Source organism: Spinacia oleracea, chromosome 6 (genome assembly GCF_020520425.1).
Source record: "Spinacia oleracea cultivar Varoflay chromosome 6, BTI_SOV_V1, whole genome shotgun sequence".
Taxonomy (NCBI): Eukaryota; Viridiplantae; Streptophyta; class Magnoliopsida; order Caryophyllales; family Amaranthaceae; genus Spinacia; species Spinacia oleracea.
The window spans coordinates 18,847,683-18,869,299 of NC_079492.1; the positions used below are offsets into that span (position 1 = coordinate 18,847,683).

At 36.3% G+C, this 21,617-nt stretch overlaps 1 protein-coding gene across 1 annotated transcript; it reads right to left on the minus strand.

The window, feature by feature from the left end:
• Positions 1-6,655: 6,655 nt before the first annotated feature.
• LOC110777155 (calcium-dependent protein kinase 29) lies at positions 6,656-10,150 on the minus strand. Its single transcript, XM_021981768.2, has 8 exons — positions 9,255-10,150; positions 8,169-8,312; positions 7,933-8,085; positions 7,742-7,857; positions 7,451-7,618; positions 7,243-7,370; positions 7,031-7,130; positions 6,656-6,930 (listed from the first exon to the last, which is right to left on the minus strand). The coding sequence occupies exons 1-8, from the start codon at positions 9,952-9,954 to the stop codon at positions 6,835-6,837; spliced, it is 1,605 nt and encodes a 534-aa protein (XP_021837460.1). The 5' UTR covers positions 9,955-10,150; the 3' UTR covers positions 6,656-6,834.
• Between the last annotated feature and the right edge of the window lie 11,467 nt (positions 10,151-21,617).

The following is a 21,617-nucleotide window of genomic DNA, read 5'->3' on the forward strand; positions in this document are numbered from 1 at the left end:
GATTGTTCATGCCATTGAAATCATGCATTTTTGTGTGCTTTGTATATACTTTTATGCTTTCTTTCCTTAGTTTCTTTGATTTTAGTTTGTTTTATTTTCTTTTTGTTTCCTTTGTTTTCCCTATTTTCATTTCTTTTCTTTTCTTCCTTTTTCTTCCTTCTTCTTTCCTTTTTCTTTGATTTCCCTTTCCTTTTTGTCAAGGCAAATTTTTCTAGTTTTTAGGCATTATTCTTGATTTGGGCATAATAAAAATGGAACTTGTAGGTTAGAATGCTTTTATTCCTAATTGGTAGATGTGTGCACGGTTTTCAATGTCTTGGTTCGAGTCTAGGATTTAGGTGTTAAGAAAGTCGCTTAGAACTTTGGGTAGCATGAGTCTTGAACCCTTGGTTTGTGGTAAGACGGTGTCGATTTCTCTAGTGACTTGAAACCGGAGAGGGTAGTATTTGCTCCCATTTGTGAGGATTATGTTCATTTTAGCCCAAACACATGTATACATATATTGAGTGGCATGGATCCTTGGCATTGACTTTCTTATATCCCGAATTTGACTTTTTCCTTCCCGAGACCGCGACCGAACTACTGTAGGGGACGATAGAGGCATTTCTTTCGGTGACTATTTTTCTTTTTAGTTTAGGACTTTATTTTCTATTTTTTCTCATATATTTTTGTTTGCACTTTCCCCCTTGCTAGCCATTTGAGCCTTGCCCCTTCATTTCTTATAAGCTCATTACAAGCCTATTAGCCTTTGTTTTATTTTCACCCTTAGAAGTGATAGTGAAGCTTTGTGTTATTGTGCTTGATGGTTTTGAATGATTATGCAATGTTGAGGAATGATTGTTGTTGGATTGAATGGCAAGTTTGGAAAATATGTTGTATATAGTGAATAAATGGTGCATATGCAAAAAAAGAGAAAGGAAAGTTTTGAAAAAGCCAAAAATAGAGAAAAACAAGGCAATGAGAAAAGTTTCAATTGAAACACAAAAAAAGGAGAAAATCAAATCAAGAAAAGTTCAAAAAGAGTTTTAGTTTATTTTTGTTGTTGAATAAGCTTGGGGGTGCCCCAAATAAGTGGTATGAGTTTGTTTTGGTTCTATTTGCTTGAGTAAAGTTCATTTCGCGCTTCACTTTAGGATTGAGTACCAATTTCCAAATTTGTTCCACACCCTCACCCCTAGCCTATACGATACACCCTAAAAAGTCCTTTTGACCCTTTTGAGTTGAGTCATTGTCGGTGGAGGGAGGATTAGGTCAAATTTATGGAATGGGATTGTCATGCTAAGATGTCGAGTAACTTTCTCTTCTCCCTTGCAATTCTTGTCTTCCGGCGCCTTCGCGGCGTCATAAGAAGCTATTCTTAAGGGTGGATGGGATCTAGAGATTTGACATGGTATGCTCGGTTGAAGGGGAATTGATAAGTGCGAACCCTTAGTTCTCTTTGCTTCACACTTGAATCCTTCACTCGACTTAGGACATTGGTTAGCATGCATTCGTTTATTGGTTAGTAATATTAGCATTCTTTCGTGCTCGTTCCATAATAAAGGCCCATTTCTTGGATTTTGTAGTTTTATTTTACTATCTTTTCTATTCTTTTTCCTTTCTTTTCTTTTCTTTTTCTTTTCTTCCCTTTTTCTTGGTTTGTTTTTCCCTTTTAGGTCTTGCCTTGATTGTGTTTTTGGAAGAGTTATGGGTGGTTCTCTTTGGAAACCCTTGCGAGATCTCACTCGCCCTCATGAGAGATTCTGGGGTTCAAAGAGCTTGTTCCATGCGCTTAAATGCAACCGTAATTCCTATGAAAGTGAGTTCAGTTGTATATTCTTGTAGTTCTTATTTTTGTAGTTTTTAGAATCTGAATAATTGCTCATTCTTCCCTATTTCGTGCTTAGTTTGCTAGAGACTAGCAAACGCCTAGCTTAGGGGAGTTTGATGAGCGACATTTATGTCGCTCCTAGCTTAGGATTTCATGTTAATTTATTATGATTTTTCGTAGTTTTTATAGTTTTTATAGAATTTTTATGTTTTCTTTCCATCTTGTGCATTATAGGTGAATCTTGTAGAATATGATGGAAAACCAAGTAGATTGGAGCAAAAACAGGGGTTGTGCGACCGAACAAATACTTTGTGCGCCCGAACAGTGAAGAAGTGGTGGACTTAAGGAAGATGCAGATTTGTGCGACCGAACGGCTCTATGTGTTCGATCGCACAGGTACCCCTTGTGCGGTCGTGCTCTGTACCACGATCGCACAAAATGGAATTTTGAGGCAGAATGTCCCCAATTTTGGTGTTCGATCGCACAACATTTCACTCCCCCGCACAAGAATTTTGGGCGCCCAAACATTTTTACTGTGCGACCACATTGAAGATCTTGGAAGAATTGGTTAAGTCAGGTATGTTCGATCGCACAGAATTTCTGTGCGGTCGAACATGACGAAGGAATTCAGTCTTCGCTTTGTTTGCTCGCACGAAAATTGATGTGTGCTCGCACCAGCTTTTCCCATTCGATCGCATAGGGGGTCTGTGCGACCGAACGTCGACGCGGGCTGTGATAATTCGAATTTTAGCTTCTATTTGGGGAAACTTATAAATAGCTTTTTCATTTAATTTTCATTACAATTTCATTTTTTGAACTTCTTAATTACATTTTTCAGAATATTAGAGAGAATTCTTAGTTTTCAAGCTTTGGTTTTAGGAGAGAGAAACTCCATTGGAGGAAGCTTCAAGTTGTAAACCTCTTCAACTCTTTAATTCTTTTGCATTTTCAATTCAATTTCTTTATGCTTTGCTATTCTTCTTGAAGTTTTGATTTCTTAATTCTTTGATGTTAGTTTTGATTGATGCTTAATTTTCCATTGATTCTCAATTGAATTCCTAGTTTCTTGATTCTTTGCATTCATCCTTTCAATTCAATGTCTAGTAGCTTTGAATACTTGAATTCCTTGGTTAAAAGCACGAGTAGTGAGTAGATTCTAGTTAGGGATAGGGGAGAATCTAGGGCTAAATTGGGGGAAATTGAAGGATGATTGTTGATTATTGATGTGATTAAACTTGAGTTGATGCTAGGATTTCCATGACTATAGAATTAGTAGTTGTAAATGCTAGTTCCATATGATTGATTGGAGTGCATTGTTTTGGTTTGGCAAGAGAATGTGAATCTCTATGATGCATGTGAAAAGTAGGTCTCAATCGTGAGTTGTCTAGTTTTAGGATCATGCGAGATCTTTTCTTTAATTAGAGGCTTAGCGTGTTCTATCTAAGAGGTGGCGAGCACGTCAATAGTAGCTTTTCCCCTATGTATCAAGTCCTTGCATCTTAATTGCGTGATTCCTTTGTCCTTCCACGATTACCCTAGCCTATCCCCGATTCCCTAACGCTTCCCTTATTTGGATAAACTTGTTTGATAGCTTAGATTTGTAGTCATTAATTCAATTCAATCTCCGTCCTAAACTAGCTTAACTAGCAAACTCAATTCGCTCCGTTTCTTTGGGACGATCCCTATGCTTGCCGCTATAGTCAATATAGCCGGTTAGGTGTTTTACAAATTTTGTTTGATTGAGGTGTATTCTTTCAACGACGGAAAATACTTCTATCAAATTAAAGGCCTGCCGAGGCATGGGCCGAGGCAGCACGCACACCCATGTGGCCCATCGTGGCTACGTTGGGTTGTTCGTCTTGGGCTCCAAGAAATATCCGATTGCTTAATTCCCAAGTAACCTTGGATTAAGTATTCTTACTTTTACTAGAATTCAAATAATTAAGAGTTTAATTAATATTGCAATTCTAATTGAATAAGAATTTCAATCCTAGTAGGTTTGGTAATTCTATTCATAGTAAAACTCAAATTCCTCATTTCCTACACTATAAATATAAGGCTAGGGCCTCATCATTAATATACATCAATTGAATTGAAAACATATTCTTTATTCCCATTGTGTTCAAGGGAGAACACAATACAAGCCTAACCGAATACATAAAACCTTAAGTAAAATCCTAATTGGTTGAACCTAAGGCGGATCCGAACGTGCTGTGGATTTTCTACGGAGGGGCAACGTTTGGGGCTCTAAAGACTTGTTCTTGTTCGGTTCGGGAGCAGCTAGGGGAGGCACTTATCACATTGCATGTCACCTAAATTATGCTAATTGACTATGTGGCAATTAATTTGGATTCTGGCTTTATGGTTTTTCCGCGTGAATTATATTGTTGTATTATTCATAACCTAACATCATCTTCCATCCAAATTTCCTATAAATACTCCCCATTTTCAGACGAATGGAGGAGGAGAAAAATCATAATCTAAGTGTCGTAATGCTGCAGAATTTTTCCCACACATACAAACCTTCAAAAATACAATTTTCCTAAAATCCTAAAGTTCTATAATTTAAGAAATTGGGTCAAATCCTTGAAGCATCAACCTAAAAAACCTTGGTAATTCATAGGCCCTACATTTTCTATTTTCTATGCTTTTAATCTCAAGTAATCCCATGATGTTTTTGTAAGTTCATACTCACCTAAACTAAGAAAAGACAAAAAGGAGTAATATTTGAGGGGTTTTTATTCTTGAATCTCCCCTCAAATGATAGTCCATTTTCAATTTCAAAATTGCGACTGATTTATTTGTGGTCACAAAAAAGCAGTCGCTAAATCGAGGTTTTCTTGTAGTATTATTTTCAAAAACCATGATTAGTAAGTGCGGTTTACACTCTTGAAAATGTTCTTTACAACAATCATCATACAAGTTTTACAAAAAAATCCTAACTTTATGGATGTTGAAGGATGTTTGAAGTAGTGCAATTCCTTCTTCAAACTAGAACTCATGAACTTCAAGTTTCTTGTTTAATATTCAATTTCAATGTTCAAAGTTCAATGATATTTAAATGGGAGCAAACTCTCTTTAAATAGATCACTTTCAAGTCTTGGAGCACATTAAAGATTACATCTTTTTAGCATAAAAGTTATAATCTTTGAATATCTAGCCTCCTAATTTCAACATTCAAGTTCAAGTTTAATATTCAAGTTCAAAATCGATGATTCTATTTAATGAGCAACCTCATTTTAAGTTAGATTCATACAAAAATTGGGTTCAAGGGGAAACATGTCATGCCTGAACAAAGCTTTCCTTGATTGAACTTTCAAAATCGCACATTTCAATTCGATCCTTTATTTCAATTATTTATGCTTTAACTTGCTTATTTCTATATCGCACCTTTACAGTTCATTCAATTTGCACGCCTAGTCCTTCTAGGCGGTTTGTTACACCTAGTCCATTATAGGTGGTGTTTAATCTTTACTTTTATGCACCCTTATTCTATTATTTGTGATGATTTGCTTTACATGTTTATTGCTTTCATCACCTCCTATGCTAATCAACAAAATACAAAGTTCGATCACGCTTACCATAAGATAATTTTTGAGCAACCAGCCTAAGGTCCTTGAATTTGACTAAAAGCGAAGCGATCACGTACAATTAGAAATTCTATGTTCTAAACATGCATGCCAAAACCCGCCTAAATAGTGTCATGATTAAGATTTTCTTATACGAAAACGATCTTTGTCTTGAATAAACCAAGTTTGCAAGTCTTTCTAAATAAGTGCCTTGTTCCCAAATCCGAATCCCTATTCGATTTTCAATTCCAAATGTCTTATCCCGAGTCATGGTCTTTCCAAACCGGACCCTTAAAATTGTTTGGTGGCAACTCCATCGAAATTCAGCGTTCTAACGCCGTAGGTGCTCTTACGCACTTTTATAATTGAATTTCGATGTTCGTTGTTCAAAACCAGTTAACGTCATTAGTATGACACTAGAATTTGGCTCCCCTTGGGGTTGGAATGTGAGATTGTCAAAAATCATGTCAAATCTAGAGGTTACCTTTTTCAATAAACAGGACCAAGTTTGGGGTTTTTGGCGATTTCTAAACGGAATTCGCCAAAGGCTTAAAACTTACATTCAAAGTCCAAAAAACAATAATACGATAGAATAAACAGCCCCTACGTGTGTCTGCCTAAAGCTCGCGAAGCTCAACAAAGTTCACTTGATAGCGTGCTCTCTCATGACAAAGTGTGTATTGTGGGTGAGCCTAATGTGCTCAAATGATCCGGACGATTCACTTACTCCAGACTTGGCAAAGTTCTAGAAAATGCTTGCAATCAAACTAAACATACTCATCTCGAGAGTACTTTATTCCTGTTGGGTGTTCTTTGTGGCGGAAAAATGTGCAAACAATATTGGGTATGGGGTGAAGCTTCAACAATCAATGGGAGGACAATACACACATGCTTTGCAAAGTGACCTACAATACATCACATGCTAGTATCCATCAACTACTTCAACTTGCACTAACCTTCTCAATAAGGCACAAATGCAATCACTAAGAACAAACAACATATGTGGTGTAAGTGTAGACAAGCAAGGGAGAAACAGCTACTTTTCTATTTTTATTTTTTTTGTGTATGCCTCATTTCCGGAGTGAGGGGATACATTTCTTTATTTTCGATTTTTTTTTTTTACTTGAACTTGAAACAAATTACAAATCAAATGATTTAAGTTTTTCAAACACTCTATAATAATGTTCTCATGCATTGCACGGTCGAAATTGCTAGTTTAATGAGAAAGTCGGGTCGAGAGACACGAAGCAAGATTTGAGATTGAGAGACACGAGGGTCGAGAACCATTCTCGTTCAATCATTGAGATAAAATAAATAAGAAGTAGAATAATATACAAGACACTTTATTAGCTTCAGGGACAAAAAAAAAAGCCTTACAAAGTAAAGAAGATAATGAGAATAAAAAGCAATGCACCAATGATTGTTTGTTTGCATCCTTGTTCCCTGTTACACATTTCACTTATACACAAATAATTCATTTTGCTTTCCATCAGAATCTGCTGTGCCCTTCTTCATCATTGCTACAAACTCCTCGTAATTTATTCTTCCATCCTGCACGCAAACATAATCTGTCAGTGTCTACATCATCCATAATCTGTCACTATAACAAATGCAAGGCTGCAGGAAAAGTTAAATAAGAGAGAAATATTACGTTGTCAGTGTCTACATCATCCAGAATTTCATCGATAGTTGCCTCGTCTCCCATCTTAAAATCTGTCATGACTTGTCTCAGCTCTTCTCTTGTTATAAATCTAAAATGCCAAACAAAGTTTTAAAACCAAATCTTTAGTATAACTTTAACTTCAACATCACCTAAGGAAAAACAGAAGATGAAATAAAATATGCATGTTGTAGCAGACTAACCCACTGCCATCCTTGTCAAAGTACATGAAAGTCTTGTACATATTCTCTTCCTTATCCAGTCTATGTCGATGCATAGTAGCCGTGATGAATTCCATGTAATCAATAGTTCCATTCTTATCAACATCAGCCTGATAACAAGGATTTAATACTAGCACATTACTTTAAACACTTAATAAAATAAATTCTGAAGGTTGATCCAAGTCCTTACAGCATCCATTAGCTGCTTTATTTCTGATTCTGTTAGCTTTGAGCCTAGCCTTGCCAAACCATGTTTAAGTTCTTGTAGCGTGATTGTACCGCTTCTGTCAGTATCAATGTTGTTGAACATCTCTTTTAAACCTTTTATTTCTTCGTCTGAAAGATTTTCTGCCATGACCTTCATCAATCCAATTTCACATCCATCATTCAGAAATAAATATATTACCGACATAGGATGGAATATCATGTTAATACAACTGCACTAATAAATAATAATGTAAAAGGAACTCAGCATGTTTACCATAAGAGCTAGCTTCTTGAGTTTGTTCATTGCTCTGAACTGCTTCATCCTAATCAGTACAGCACTGTCCATAGGTTTCTCTGAAGCATCACCGTCTTCTCTGAGCCATGGATGTTCTGATTCATAGGAAATAATATGTCCTTATTATCAACCTAGCTTAATTAGTTGAACACAAAAAAAAACATACATACCAAGTGCCTGTGCAGCAGTTATACGCGCCATAGGGTTTCTCTCAAGCATTTTAGAAATTAAGTCTTTGGCACCATCAGAAATTGAAGGCCATGGAGGGGTTTCCAAGTCAAGCTTCCCTTTCTGTATCTGATCAAATATCCCAGCTTCATTCTCTGAAACAGTTTCAAATTTTCAATAACGGCAAGTTACAGAACGGAGTTATATGAAATGAGGAAAGTATATGCCTTATGCTTACCAGCCCAAAAGGGAGGAACTCCACTTAGAAGAATGTACAAAATGATTCCAGCACTCCACACGTCTATTTCTTTCCCATACCGGCGCAGCAAAACCTCTGGCGCCACATAATATGCACTTCCAACAAGTTCCTTGTAAACCTTATCTGCATTTTTCATTTCACTGCTCACTCTATCTATGGATGAACCTCAAATAACTCCATCATCATACTAAGTGCCAAAATTTAATAACATATGCTAAAATATTTGACAGTTTTATTCAGTCAAAATTCTATCTCATAAAAGATGACACTATGGAAAAGGGACATAAGGAACTGTAACAGTATATGATCCATAAACATATTCTGTAAATGCCCGCAGTTTCCAATATTAGTCCTATAATGACCAAGATAACTGTTGAAGGACATGAGAAACTGTAACTTCATGTCATTTTCAACAACACAACTTCATGTAAGCATATCAGATAACTGTAGGACAAAACTATCTACATCAGACATTAATTAACATGATCAAAACATGTGATGAGACATTAAGCTAGTCCTATAAATAAGAACAGTCATTACTCAGATAGAAATGATTAATTAGAAAAGCAACTGTATGTTTGAGGGGAATATATTGTTGTTATCTACTTAACGGATGCTAGACAATCACATCAATCGTAACAATAGCTTCAATATCAGCTTAAATAATCCTACTTAACCATAATGAGCAATCTCTTTCAGAGTCCACACTTGCTTAATTATATATCAAACAGTTGTTTCGATTTCAGGAGGGTTATGTTGCACCTATACTGACTACTGCCAAGCAAACTCAATGATACTTATCTTGTATGCTTACCAAGTATACTTTCCTTCAGAATGAATTAATGTCCAAAGTAATGCATCTTAGGAATATTCATATAATTTCCTAAAAGAATATAATCCTCCATCACATCATGATCAACCACATTTACATTCTATAGTGCATCATCACAGATGACTAGACCACTTTCTAAATTTAGCAAGTTAAAATTTGAAAAGTTCCTTAAAAATGACTCGAAAACAAATATGGCCTATTATTTACAGAGGCAAATAGTTACTCGTACTAACCTTCTTCAATGAAGACAGAGAGGCCAAAATCAGTGATCTTCAAAGAAGAATCTTCATCCTTGTTAACCAACAAGAAATTCTCAGGCTTCAAATCCCTATGCATGACACCCATAAAATGACAGACATGAACAACATTAACAACCTGTCTAAATATTACAGCAGCTTCCTTCTCTGAAAAGCCACCTTTACTCACAATCCTATCAAACAGTTCTCCACCTGAGCAAAGCTCCATGACTAAATATAGATTATTTCTATCTTCATAAGCCCCTCTAAACTCAACAATATTGGGTTGTCCACTTAAATGTTGCATTATTAAAATCTCTCTTCTAACATCCTCAATATCTTTTCTATGCTTTAGTTTTAGCCTAGATATTGATTTACATGCATATTTCAACCCTGTTGAAACTTCTGTACATAAGTATGTTATCCCAAACTGCCCTCTTCCTAGCTCTTTCTCTAGATGGTAGGTTGATGTGATGTCAACATATGGTTTGTTTAGAATAGGACCAATTCCCGGTGCCGCAGACGACGAGGAAGGAGGAGGAAGTGGTGGTGGTTGTAAGGGAGGAAGTGGTGGTGGTTTATAGTATGATCTGTTTCTATTTCTGTTTCTGTTTCTTGGAGAAGTGTCAGAGGAAGTTGAGATTGAAATTTCATAAGTTCTTGGACACCAAAAGTCTAAAGAACAACAGTTTCCCATTTTTGGAGAAAGAGTGTGAATTTGGGATAACGAAGTTTTAATTGGTAAATGGGATGTAGCAAAAAGGAAGGAAATGAGTCCACTTCATATTGTGAATTTTTGGGTGCTTTGCTTTGCATTTGAGAAATGATGGTTCGATCTAGTCATTGTTGTTCACTTTATGTTTTTGTTTGATTCAATTCCATAGTGCATGTTTAACATTTACAACTAGCGTGTGAACTACGGGATGTATCAGTACTTCTTCCGTTATATATAGTTGTATCATTTTAATTTTTCACGTCTGGTTACTACCATGTGACTATTAGATGATATACATCACGTTGAATTTAGTGTACTAGTGTAAGATAGATAAGCCAGTTTGATTTGTCTTTTTGTTTTTGATAATTATTTTGAATTAGAATATAACCCGTATAATTGCGCTGTTTTATTTGTTTATACTATATGTTAAACCAAATACTTTAAGTGAGTGATGATATCGATCTAACTCTTTCATTTAAAAGTTATGGACTGGTCTCTCTTTCTGAAAAATAAAACAGATTGACTTATTAGCTGCATCTTTTTTGTGGTATGACTTAGGATCCTCCCCATTCAATTCGTAAAGAATTTTATCTTAAAATGATGACATATAAACTAGTGTAAAATTCCCAAAAAAACCCACCATATTGTCCTGCATGCATTTACAATAGTTGATTCAGTAAATGAATCCCAACTTTTTTTAGTATACTTATTGTTTTAGGACACTGTTTGTATTTTGTGATGGCCAATGTCTTGTACAGTTGTACGTAATATGTTATAATCTAAACAATTCAAGGTTGCTAAGTTATTTCTAGCAAAGTTGAAATTGTATTATAATCATATTAATCCCTACATAGTGAAAAAAACTAGTATAATACCCGTGCGATGCACCGTTTATATGATCTCATATTAAATTTACATGACATCTAAACTATAGTTGTAAACAATGATCACCTAAATAGATCTTACATATACTATTCGAATTAAGTTAATGACGGATACTGGATAGATTTATTGTCTCGTTCAATGTCTTATTTTTTTCAAAAAAAACTTAAAACAAATAAGTGTGCATACAGATAAAATTATTTTAATCCCCGTCCATCCCGTATCAAACATAAACTTATTTCCATCCGCTGTTTACTTCAGTAGTCATACTCACCACTTAACATCTCCAACATCTACTTTATTCAGCTAGAGATGGTTTCGGCAAAGAGTCGGGATTGGTGCAGAGGATATATAGTCCCTCCACCCATGTATCCGCCTAAAAATCTCACCCCCATACCCGCCACCCATGATGGGTACGGGTACCTTGTTAGGTTATGATACATATGATATTACATAAATCATGCGGAAACAACCATTAACCCAGGATTACATATTATTTACACATAATCATATAGCATAATTTAGATGCATACTCTTTGTTGCGTGCCCTCCCTAGCTGCGCCCGAACCGAGCAAGAACAAGTCTTTAGGACTCCAAGTGTCGTCCCTCCGTAGATAGTCCACAGCACGTCCGGATCCGCCTTAAGATTGACCAACTAGAATCGCCCTTAAGGTACTAGAATTTTCGGCACTTTTGAGCAAGATGTGTGGCTGAATTTTTCTCTCAAAAACTCACTTTGAATACTTTTTAAACTCGTTATAAATTGTGAACCCAGGCCACATATTTATAGGGTTATGGAAAGGGAATTGGAATCCTATTCAGATACAAATTAATTAAACCTAGAATCCTACAAGAACTCTAATTTAATTAATTTATCAAATAGAATTAGGAATTTAATCATTAACCGAACTCTGCACGTTTTAGGAAACGTGCACGAACACAAACACTTACGCACACACACACGGCAGCCTCGATGGGCCGCCCATGCGTGCGTGCGAGCAGCAGCCCACGCAGCGAGGCCTGCGCGAGCCACAAGCCCACGCAAGCACCCGCGCGCGCTGCGCGCGCTGTGCGCGCTGCCACGGCCTGCTGGGCCTGGCCTTGCGCTGGGCCTGGCGTGGCTGTTTGTGTGGCGCGCTTGGCTTGCTGGGCGATGGCCTGGCTTCGTGCTGGGCCCTCGTCCGGCAGGCCTCGTCCGATGCTTATTCGTACGATACGCTTCCGATTAAATTTCCGATTCCGGAATTCATTTCCGATACGAACAATATTTAACATTTCCGATTCCGGAATTAATTTCCGTTTCGAACAAATATTTAATATTTCCGTTTCCGGAATTATTTTCGGATTCTGGTAATATTTCCGATTCTGACAATATTTCCGTTTCCGGCAATATTTCCGATTCTGGTAATATTTCCATTTCCGATAATATTTTCCGATACGTACCATGTTTCCGTTTCCGGCAACATCTACGACTTGGATAATATTTATATTTCCGATACGATCCATATTTCCGTTTCCGGCAATATCATCGTTTCCGGAGTATTCATTTCTTGCCTGTGACGATCTCAGCTCCCACTGAAACCAAGATCCGTCGATTCCGAATATCCATAGATAGAGTATTTAATGCCATTAAATACTTGATCCGTTTACGTACTATTTGTGTGACCCTACGGGTTCAGTCAAGAGTAAGCTGTGGATTAATATCATTAATTCCACTTGAACTGAAGCGGCCTCTAGCTAGGCATTCAGCTCACTTGATCTCACTGAATTATTAACTTGTTAATTAATACTGAACCGCATTTATTAGACTTATCATAGAATGCATACTTGGACCAAGGGCATTATTTCCTTCAGTCTCCCACTTGTCCTTAGGGACAAGTGTGCATTTCCTAATTCCTTTGTCGCTCGATGCTTGCTCTTGAACATAAGGTAAGAGTTGTCATCCTTATTATGTCCAGAGGTGTTCCTCGGTTTCAGAGTTCAACTGATCAAATAAACAGATAATCATAGCCTATGATTCATCCGAGCACGGCCATGCATTTCACAGTTTCTAGCTCTCCGAGTGGCCTTGTACAACTTTTAAGCATCTCATCCCGATTTATGGGAGGACAATCCCAATCTTGCGATCTTGAGATTAGACTTCGTTTGATAGGTGATTACCTGAGCGTTGCCTTTATAGCCTCCTTTTACGGTGCGACGGTTGGTCAACGTCAAAGCAACCAGTTCTCAAACAAGTAATCTCAAATCACTCAGGTATTGAGGATTTAGTGTCTAATAATTTTAATGAAATTTACTTATGACAGATTTTCATCTCTTACAGTAAAGTTTCATAGGTCTTGTCCGATACTAGTCTTCCCAAAGTAAGTATCTATGCAAATGATTATGACATTGCCATGTCCACATAGTTCAAGAAACAGAACTACTAGTCATCTTGCATTCTAGTCGTCTAACGTTTTCTATGCGTCCAATTTTATAGAAAACTCCGACTAGGGACCATTTTCAACTTTTGACATTCAAGTTCACTTGATAGACATTTCTTAGTCACAGGACTGGTCCTGACAGTCTATCTTGAATATATTGTCAAATTGAAGGGACTCATCATTTAATACTAAACCAAGATTAAATGGAATATGAAAACACATTTCATATATGATAAATGTTCAACCCCAATGTTTTACAACCATGGGCCTCTAACCCATCTTTAAAACATTTCATGGAATTCAAAGCTATGTTTGATTTCCAGTGCTACAACGTGAGTGTTGCTTCTCACTTGTTGCATAGGTTTAGTTATCATGCTTTGCCAATCTTAATATCCTTTTGATCGAATGTTCTTCGAGATATGATGATAAGATCTTTTGAGTTTGTTTATTATGTGATCTAGTCTTTCTTACTTCGATAGTGGTTCTACGCATTTTGCAATGAAGAATCATCAAGTTAGCAGACATGTGATCCACCCAAGTTCAATGAAGAACTCATTAATATAAACAACTCTGTTTTATTGCTTCTTAGGCAATAAGTACTTTTACTTCAACTGTTTAGGTTGCTAGTGATGCTTTGTTTGGATTTGCTTATCCAAGCAGTTCACAGATATGTGGAAGACTTTCCAGCTATATCTTAGATCATATTTAATTTCCCACGCATCAACTCATGGTCTTCAATCCATGTTGCCATTTCAAAACACGATGCTCTTTAGCTCGTCCTTGTCAATGGTTAACTCCAAAGGGTCTTGCTTGATCCTTTGCCAGTGTTTATGCGTGTAGCATCAATATTCAGCATATCTTTATTTCCTTGAATCAAGAAGTAATCCTATGTACCTTTTCAGGTACCATAAGTTTTTCTTGATCTCAATCTAATTGGTCTTTACTTAGATCAATAGAGATTGGTATATGTTCGTCATGCCTAAAGTCATACGATACGTTTTTGGCGATCCTCATATTATATCATACATGATAAATTCTTTTGTAGAATAATTCCCAATTGAATTCTATTCATGTAACTTTAGCTCATTCAATTTCAGTAGATACTGAATCCAGCTAAATTCTTTGACATATAATATAGGTGAAGAATCTCATTAGATTCTTTGATGTTAACTTAGTAAATGCTTATACATAGTTCAAACATCCTTTACTTAGATTTATTCACATGGGTCGAATATCTCCAATGGAGACTTTCGTGTTTGATTTAGTAAATGCCATTACTTAATCCAAAATAATATCATAAGATCTTTGTAAATAGATCTTAATACCCAGTATGTACTAAGTTTCGCCATGGTCCATTATTGATGAATAATTTCAAATCTAAGTCATTAGCATTTGAATGTTATTTCACAATAGAGAGATATGTGTGTGATACACATAGGACCAATTAAGTTTTAAGTACTCCCACTAAACTTCTTATATATCTATAAGAATCATGTATATTTTATGAAACTAAAATACTTATTAGTTTCACTAAAATACAGTTCCAATTCCCAATTGCTTGCTTAAATCTGTACTTAGATTTTATAAGCTAGCTTTCCTTTTCAAGAATTTATTTGGATCCACAAACTCTATGACATACCATGTACATATTGTATTCCATCATTTGATTGAGGAATACGTTTTGTCATCCAATTGCCATATGTACCAATATGCAATCATTGCTTGAATTATAGACTTAAGCATTACGATTTTGCATGAGGTTTCAACACAATCCATGCCATGAATTTGCTTGTAACCTTTAGCAACTAATCTAGCTTTGTGTGTGAACACAATTCCATGTTTGATGGTTTTTATCCTTAAAACAAACTTGCAACCAATAGGTGTGAAACTATTCTTGCAAATCAACAAAATTTCAATTTTGTCATCAAAACATTGAGTATGTTTTATGGCCTCTAACCATTTAAAACATTTGAGTCTATATATGGCCTCTAACCGTTTTAGGGAATCTGGGTTTCGTCATAGCTTTCTTACAAGTCACAAATCATTAATCTACATGATAATAGTTTGACTGCAAGTTGTAGGTTTCTTCACTATTTAATAGAAGAATCTCATAGTTTCATTGACCTGATCTCTATGTTTCTTCACTATCTAATAGAAGAATCTCATAGTTTCAGTGACTTGAATTCTATGCCTACTTGGGTATAGAACATCAAACAATAGAATATCAATAGCCACTTGAAAGTCCTTTGAATATTCTGTTCTCCTTGAAGCACTTGTAAAGTCTTCTAAGAGATATCTATTCTTTAAAGCCACTTCTAAAGTCCTTAAAGAATAAGTTCGGATTTTCTGAAGCACTTCGAAAAGCCTCCGGAATGTCCGTTTATGTTTGTTGTTCGCCTTGAAAACTTTCGAGGTCTATTTTCTCCCACTTGTCATTTTGGAAACGAATCTCCAAAAGGACATTATTTCGAGCAAACAAACATTATGTTCTCAAAAATTCGTGGTAGAAACAATACCCTTGTGTCTCATTTGAATAAATCACAATGAAACATATATCTATACTTGGACCTTAGTTTGTTGAATAACAAACACTAAGCTCCCACTGAGTTTAAGAACTCTTTAGATATATTATGAAAAGATATTCTGAAATTACTTTTCAATAGCTTTGACGAATTTGGTTTAGTTTGGTGGTAGTTGAGCATTTTGTTTTAGAAATTGTAGGAAAAGTCTTTATGATCCATCATTGATTGAATCAAGTACTAATCGACTTCGATCATTCCAACTTAGATATGCCATATCTTATGGAGCTAGATTGTGAAATTACAACACACAATCATTGATGATCATATTTGGTCTCAAGTAATCATCAACATGATCTAACCTAGATCTTTATGATTTCTTGCCAAGTGGATTTTATACTTCTGAATCTTTGAACTAGCCAAACAGATTCAACTTATATCACATTTGAGTAAATAAACCTATATTCACTCAAATCCATGTGAAATAATAAAGTCATAAAATCTTTCTTTAGCTTTGAACTCTATCGTCTAGGCGTTCTAACAATAGTTCATATCTTTTGTTACTTTCAACAAGTAAGACTAGCTTGTCTTAAGTTGATCTAGAAATCAACCAACTTTCAAAAGTCCATTAAAATAGAGCTTTTGAATGTTAACTTGTTGATATGGTCTAAGCAACAATGCCAAAGATTAGTGGAACTCAAATCAAGGGGTTGATTTGAACCTAGTAAAGCTCTTTAAAGAGTTGTTTGTTTTAATCAAGCATATTGACTCATTCTGTAAATGACCATTTCATTCAAATGAACAAACAATCAAGCATTGTTTTTGTTCTTCTGAATGTGAGTCTTTCTGTGTTTGAAGCAGAAATTTAGGTATGCTGATTATGGAACAAAATAGCCATTAAGTTCCAGCCTTTGAAAGGACCTAAAACAAACTAGATGACCCTACAACTAATGTAGCATTGCCATGCTTCATTTCCCACTTGTAGGTCATTAGTGTATCCTAGCTTCCATTGTTTGAGTTATTATCGAAGTAAGAACCTCAAGCGGTATATGATACCAAGGAAGTTTGATTGCTAGGTTACTTCTCTTTAAACATAAACTTATAGGTAGAAACGGAATCGTAAATTCCTTTCATGTGTTCCTTTGTTTTCCTATTTCTTGTACCCTTTCTTATAGTCTTAAGAATTGAATTCTTTAGTGTTGACTTTTATACTTTGTTAGACATGTCCAATGTCACCAACAAGGTTCTTTACCATTTTAATTTATGTTGAATATTTTGTTTCAACTAGATGATCTTACCAGAAGCTTCTAAAGTTCTCTAAGCATCGATCTATTCGAATGTCTAGGGACTAGACTCATCCGAGAATTAAATGGACAAAGATATTAGGTTGTTAACCATTGGTAAAGCTGAGCGTATTAAACTCAATGCTTTATGATTTTAAAACTACATTGTATTTTGAATTCACAATCACCAATCGGTTTGCCATTCGATTTTGATTCTCGAAAACAACCATAAAAGTCGATATAAGAAACGTACATTTTAAATTGCTCATTTTCTCTCATTTCCGTGAATCGTTCTTGGATTCACTACCAATCGAGGAAATTTACTGTTACCTTTCTAAAAGGATTTATTGCAGTGCAAGATATTTAATTATAAACAATAATTAAAACATACATTGAAGCATGCAAAGTCTAAACATTTATCATGAATAATAACTTGAAATTAAAGCAACCATGCAATTCAAACAAGTTATAAGCATTTTATTCGATTTTATTGTTCCGGCAGGTGTGAATAAAATGATTCCAAGACCCTAAAATCATTGAAGAACTAAGCACAGTTTGTCGACTTAATCCTAAAACATCTTAGGTAAGCAAAAGCCTTTTGCTAATAGTCTAGAAACTACTCTTGGTTGATAGGTACGTCTAAGAACTTGTTAGGTAAACCTATCGATTTTGCCACGACATAAAAGGACTCCTTACTTATATCGTTGAGTTTCACCAAAACTAACATGTACTCACAATTATTTGTGTACCTTGCCCCTTTAGGACCAATAAGTAACACCTCGCTGAGCGAAAACTATTACTAGATTGATGTAAAGGATGTCCAAGCAAGTGTATATTTTGGCATGGCACCTTTTAACTCAATTTTTAAGTTTGGAACTTAAGGCTCTTACTATGTTGGTTAGATTTTAAGTGAACTAAAATCCTTAATCATGCAACATAATCAAGCTTTTGATCTCATGCATTTTAAGACATATTTAAAAGCAATAAATAACTTAAAACATGCATAAGATATTTGTGATCTAGTATGGCCCGACTTCATCTTGAAGCTTTAACTTCAAAGTCCGTCTTGAAAATCTCCGTGGGAGGCACCATTTTCTTCAAATAGGATAAGCTATAACTAATTACAACTATTTGATGGTACGCAGACCATATTTGAATTGAAAAATAACTTTGGTACTTTAGACCAATTACATTCAAATTAATGGTACGCAGACCATATTTTCTATCCTATTTGGGCCATACTAGTCACTTCATAACCTGCAAAACAGTACATATACAATATATACCATTCACCCATTCATTATCATGAATGGCCCACTTAGCTGGTTAGTAAAACACATTATGCATCACGTAAATATTTGCAGCAATTAATCAAGGGCACCAATAATCTACCAATTATTCAGTCCTTATTAATTCTAATCAAGTTGTTTTAACCTTAAGGATTTGTAGACCTAATCAAGAGTTTATGACTAAAAAGCGCTCCCACTTAAACCAATAAATTCATATGCTTTACTAATTTTAAACATAAAAATGTATTTCTAGTCTAACCGGAAACATACAAATTTAATTAAAATTTAAAGCTGATATAAATTTATAATTGAATCCAAAAAGTTTAATTTAATTTCAGTCGTATTTAAATTAATTCATGATTTTAATTTTAGTAAAATAATTAGAATAAATAACATTTATTATAATTACAATATTCAAAATTAAAATCCAAGAAAATAATTTAAATTATTAATTTTAAAATTAATTAAAATTACGTGAACTGAAATTTTCAAATTAAACATTCAAAACGATCTCATCGTAACGCAAACACCCTACGCATTGCACGCCCATGGGCCGCACGCACACAGCCATCGCTGGCCATGTGCGCGCAGCCCATGCGCTCGTCGCATAGCTGCTGCATCTCCATCGCAAGCCATCGCACGCTGTGGTGCTTGCTGCGCGCGCGCCAGCGCTCGTCGCACGCGAGCCATCGCTCGCAGTGCGCGCGAGCCATCGCTCGCTGGGCGCGCGACATCGCTCGCTGTGCGGGCGACATCGCTCGCTGGGCGCGCGACATCGCTCGCTGTGCGCGCGAGCAACGCTGGGCGCAGCGCTCGCTGCGCGCGAGGCTGCGCGCTCTTGCGCGAGGCAGTGCGCGTTGTGGCGCAGCTCGCTTGCTGCCCACACGCGACTGCCTTGGCTCGCCCTTCGCCCATGCCCATTCGTCCATTGCTTGTGGCCCACGACACAAGGCAGGGCTGCTGCCTTGTGCTCGTGCACTACGCCCTTGCTCATTGCATTCGTGCCGCACGGGCGACGAGCTCCCTTGCTCGTCGTCGCATGCCCGCATTATACAACACCCCTTAAGGGTAACACGAAGCGTCCATTGCTTTGTGCGTGCAAGTTATATGAACGAATCGCATAAAAAAAATTTAAAATTTATAAAATTATTGACAAATTAATAAATATTATTAATTTCATAATTTTAGGGCGAAAAAATCGAAAATTTATTATCCAATTGATTTCCGATTGTTATGGATTCAAGTCTAGGTCATAAAAATTTAAAATTTATCATAAATTTACAATTTTTATGGTGGTTTTTAATCATAGGTTTCTAATCAAATTACAATTAATTATGAAAATCAAATTAATTCTAAATTATTCTAATTTTCAACAAATTAATCATAATTACAAATTAGATTGCATAATTAACAAGACTAGGCATTCAAACTTGTTAAACATATGCAGTAGGTCAATCAAAAATTCAAGATTTATCAACAAGAATCGCAAATATTTAATTTAACATCTTAAATTTACGAAATTTTGCATTCGAAAAACTAAAACCTTCGAAAAGTCATAGTTAGGCTTCGAATTTGAGAATTCTGGGTTCGGCAGAAAAATACTTTTTTTGTCAAAATTTTAGAATGCCTTTTACATGCGGAATTGACACAAAAATCACTCGATTTGGATGAGTAACGAAGAAACTGCCGAAAAACTGCGTACGTATAATTAAATAAACGCAATTTGCAATTAATTAACAATTACGAAAATTAATCACCCTTTTAATTCTTGCAAATTTGTAATATTTAACCATGTTTATGCAATTTAGATTATGAAAATAATAAGGGGCTCGTGATACCACTGTTAGGTTATGATACATATGATATTACATAAATCATGCGGAAACAACCATTAACCCAGGATTACATATTATTTACACATAATCATATAGCATAATTTAGATGCATACTCTTTGTTGCGTGCCCTCCCTAGCTGCGCCCGAACCGAGCAAGAACAAGTCTTTAGGACTCCAAGTGTCGTCCCTCCGTAGATAGTCCACAGCACGTCCGGATCCGCCTTAAGATTGACCAACTAGAATCGCCCTTAAGGTACTAGAATTTTCGGCACTTTTGAGCAAGATGTGTGGCTGAATTTTTCTCTCAAAAACTCACTTTGAATACTTTTTAAACTCGTTATAAATTGTGAACCCAGGCCACATATTTATAGGGTTATGGAAAGGGAATTGGAATCCTATTCAGATACAAATTAATTAAACCTAGAATCCTACAAGAACTCTAATTTAATTAATTTATCAAATAGAATTAGGAATTTAATCATTAACCGAACTCTGCACGTTTTAGGAAACGTGCACGAACACAAACACTTACGCACACACACACGGCAGCCTCGATGGGCCGCCCATGCGTGCGTGCGAGCAGCAGCCCACGCAGCGAGGCCTGCGCGAGCCACAAGCCCACGCAAGCACCCGCGCGCGCTGCGCGCGCTGTGCGCGCTGCCACGGCCTGCTGGGCCTGGCCTTGCGCTGGGCCTGGCGTGGCTGTTTGTGTGGCGCGCTTGGCTTGCTGGGCGATGGCCTGGCTTCGTGCTGGGCCCTCGTCCGGCAGGCCTCGTCCGATGCTTATTCGTACGATACGCTTCCGATTAAATTTCCGATTCCGGAATTCATTTCCGATACGAACAATATTTAACATTTCCGATTCCGGAATTAATTTCCGTTTCGAACAAATATTTAATATTTCCGTTTCCGGAATTATTTTCCGATTCTGGTAATATTTCCGATTCTGACAATATTTCCGTTTCCGGCAATATTTCCGATTCTGGTAATATTTCCATTTCCGATAATATTTTCCGATACGTACCATGTTTCCGTTTCCGGCAACATCTACGACTTGGATAATATTTATATTTCCGATACGATCCATATTTCCGTTTCCGGCAATATCATCGTTTCCGGAGTATTCATTTCTTGCCTGTGACGATCTCAGCTCCCACTGAAACCAAGATCCGTCGATTCCGAATATCCATAGATAGAGTATTTAATGCCATTAAATACTTGATCCGTTTACGTACTATTTGTGTGACCCTACGGGTTCAGTCAAGAGTAAGCTGTGGATTAATATCATTAATTCCACTTGAACTGAAGCGGCCTCTAGCTAGGCATTCAGCTCACTTGATCTCACTGAATTATTAACTTGTTAATTAATACTGAACCGCATTTATTAGACTTATCATAGAATGCATACTTGGACCAA

Bases quoted from the DNA above. Each gene is read 5' to 3' on its own strand.
- LOC110777155 (XM_021981768.2), bottom strand. From the start codon at position 9,954: ATGGGAAACTGTTGTTCTTTAGACTTTTGGTGTCCAAGAACTTATGAA. The intron at 7,619-7,741 runs GTAAACATGCTG...GGATTGATGAAG, and splicing joins TCAAGAAGCTAGCTCTTATG to GTCATGGCAGAAAATCTTTC. The intron at 7,371-7,450 runs GTAAGGACTTGG...CCTTGTTATCAG, and splicing joins TAAAGCAGCTAATGGATGCT to GCTGATGTTGATAAGAATGG.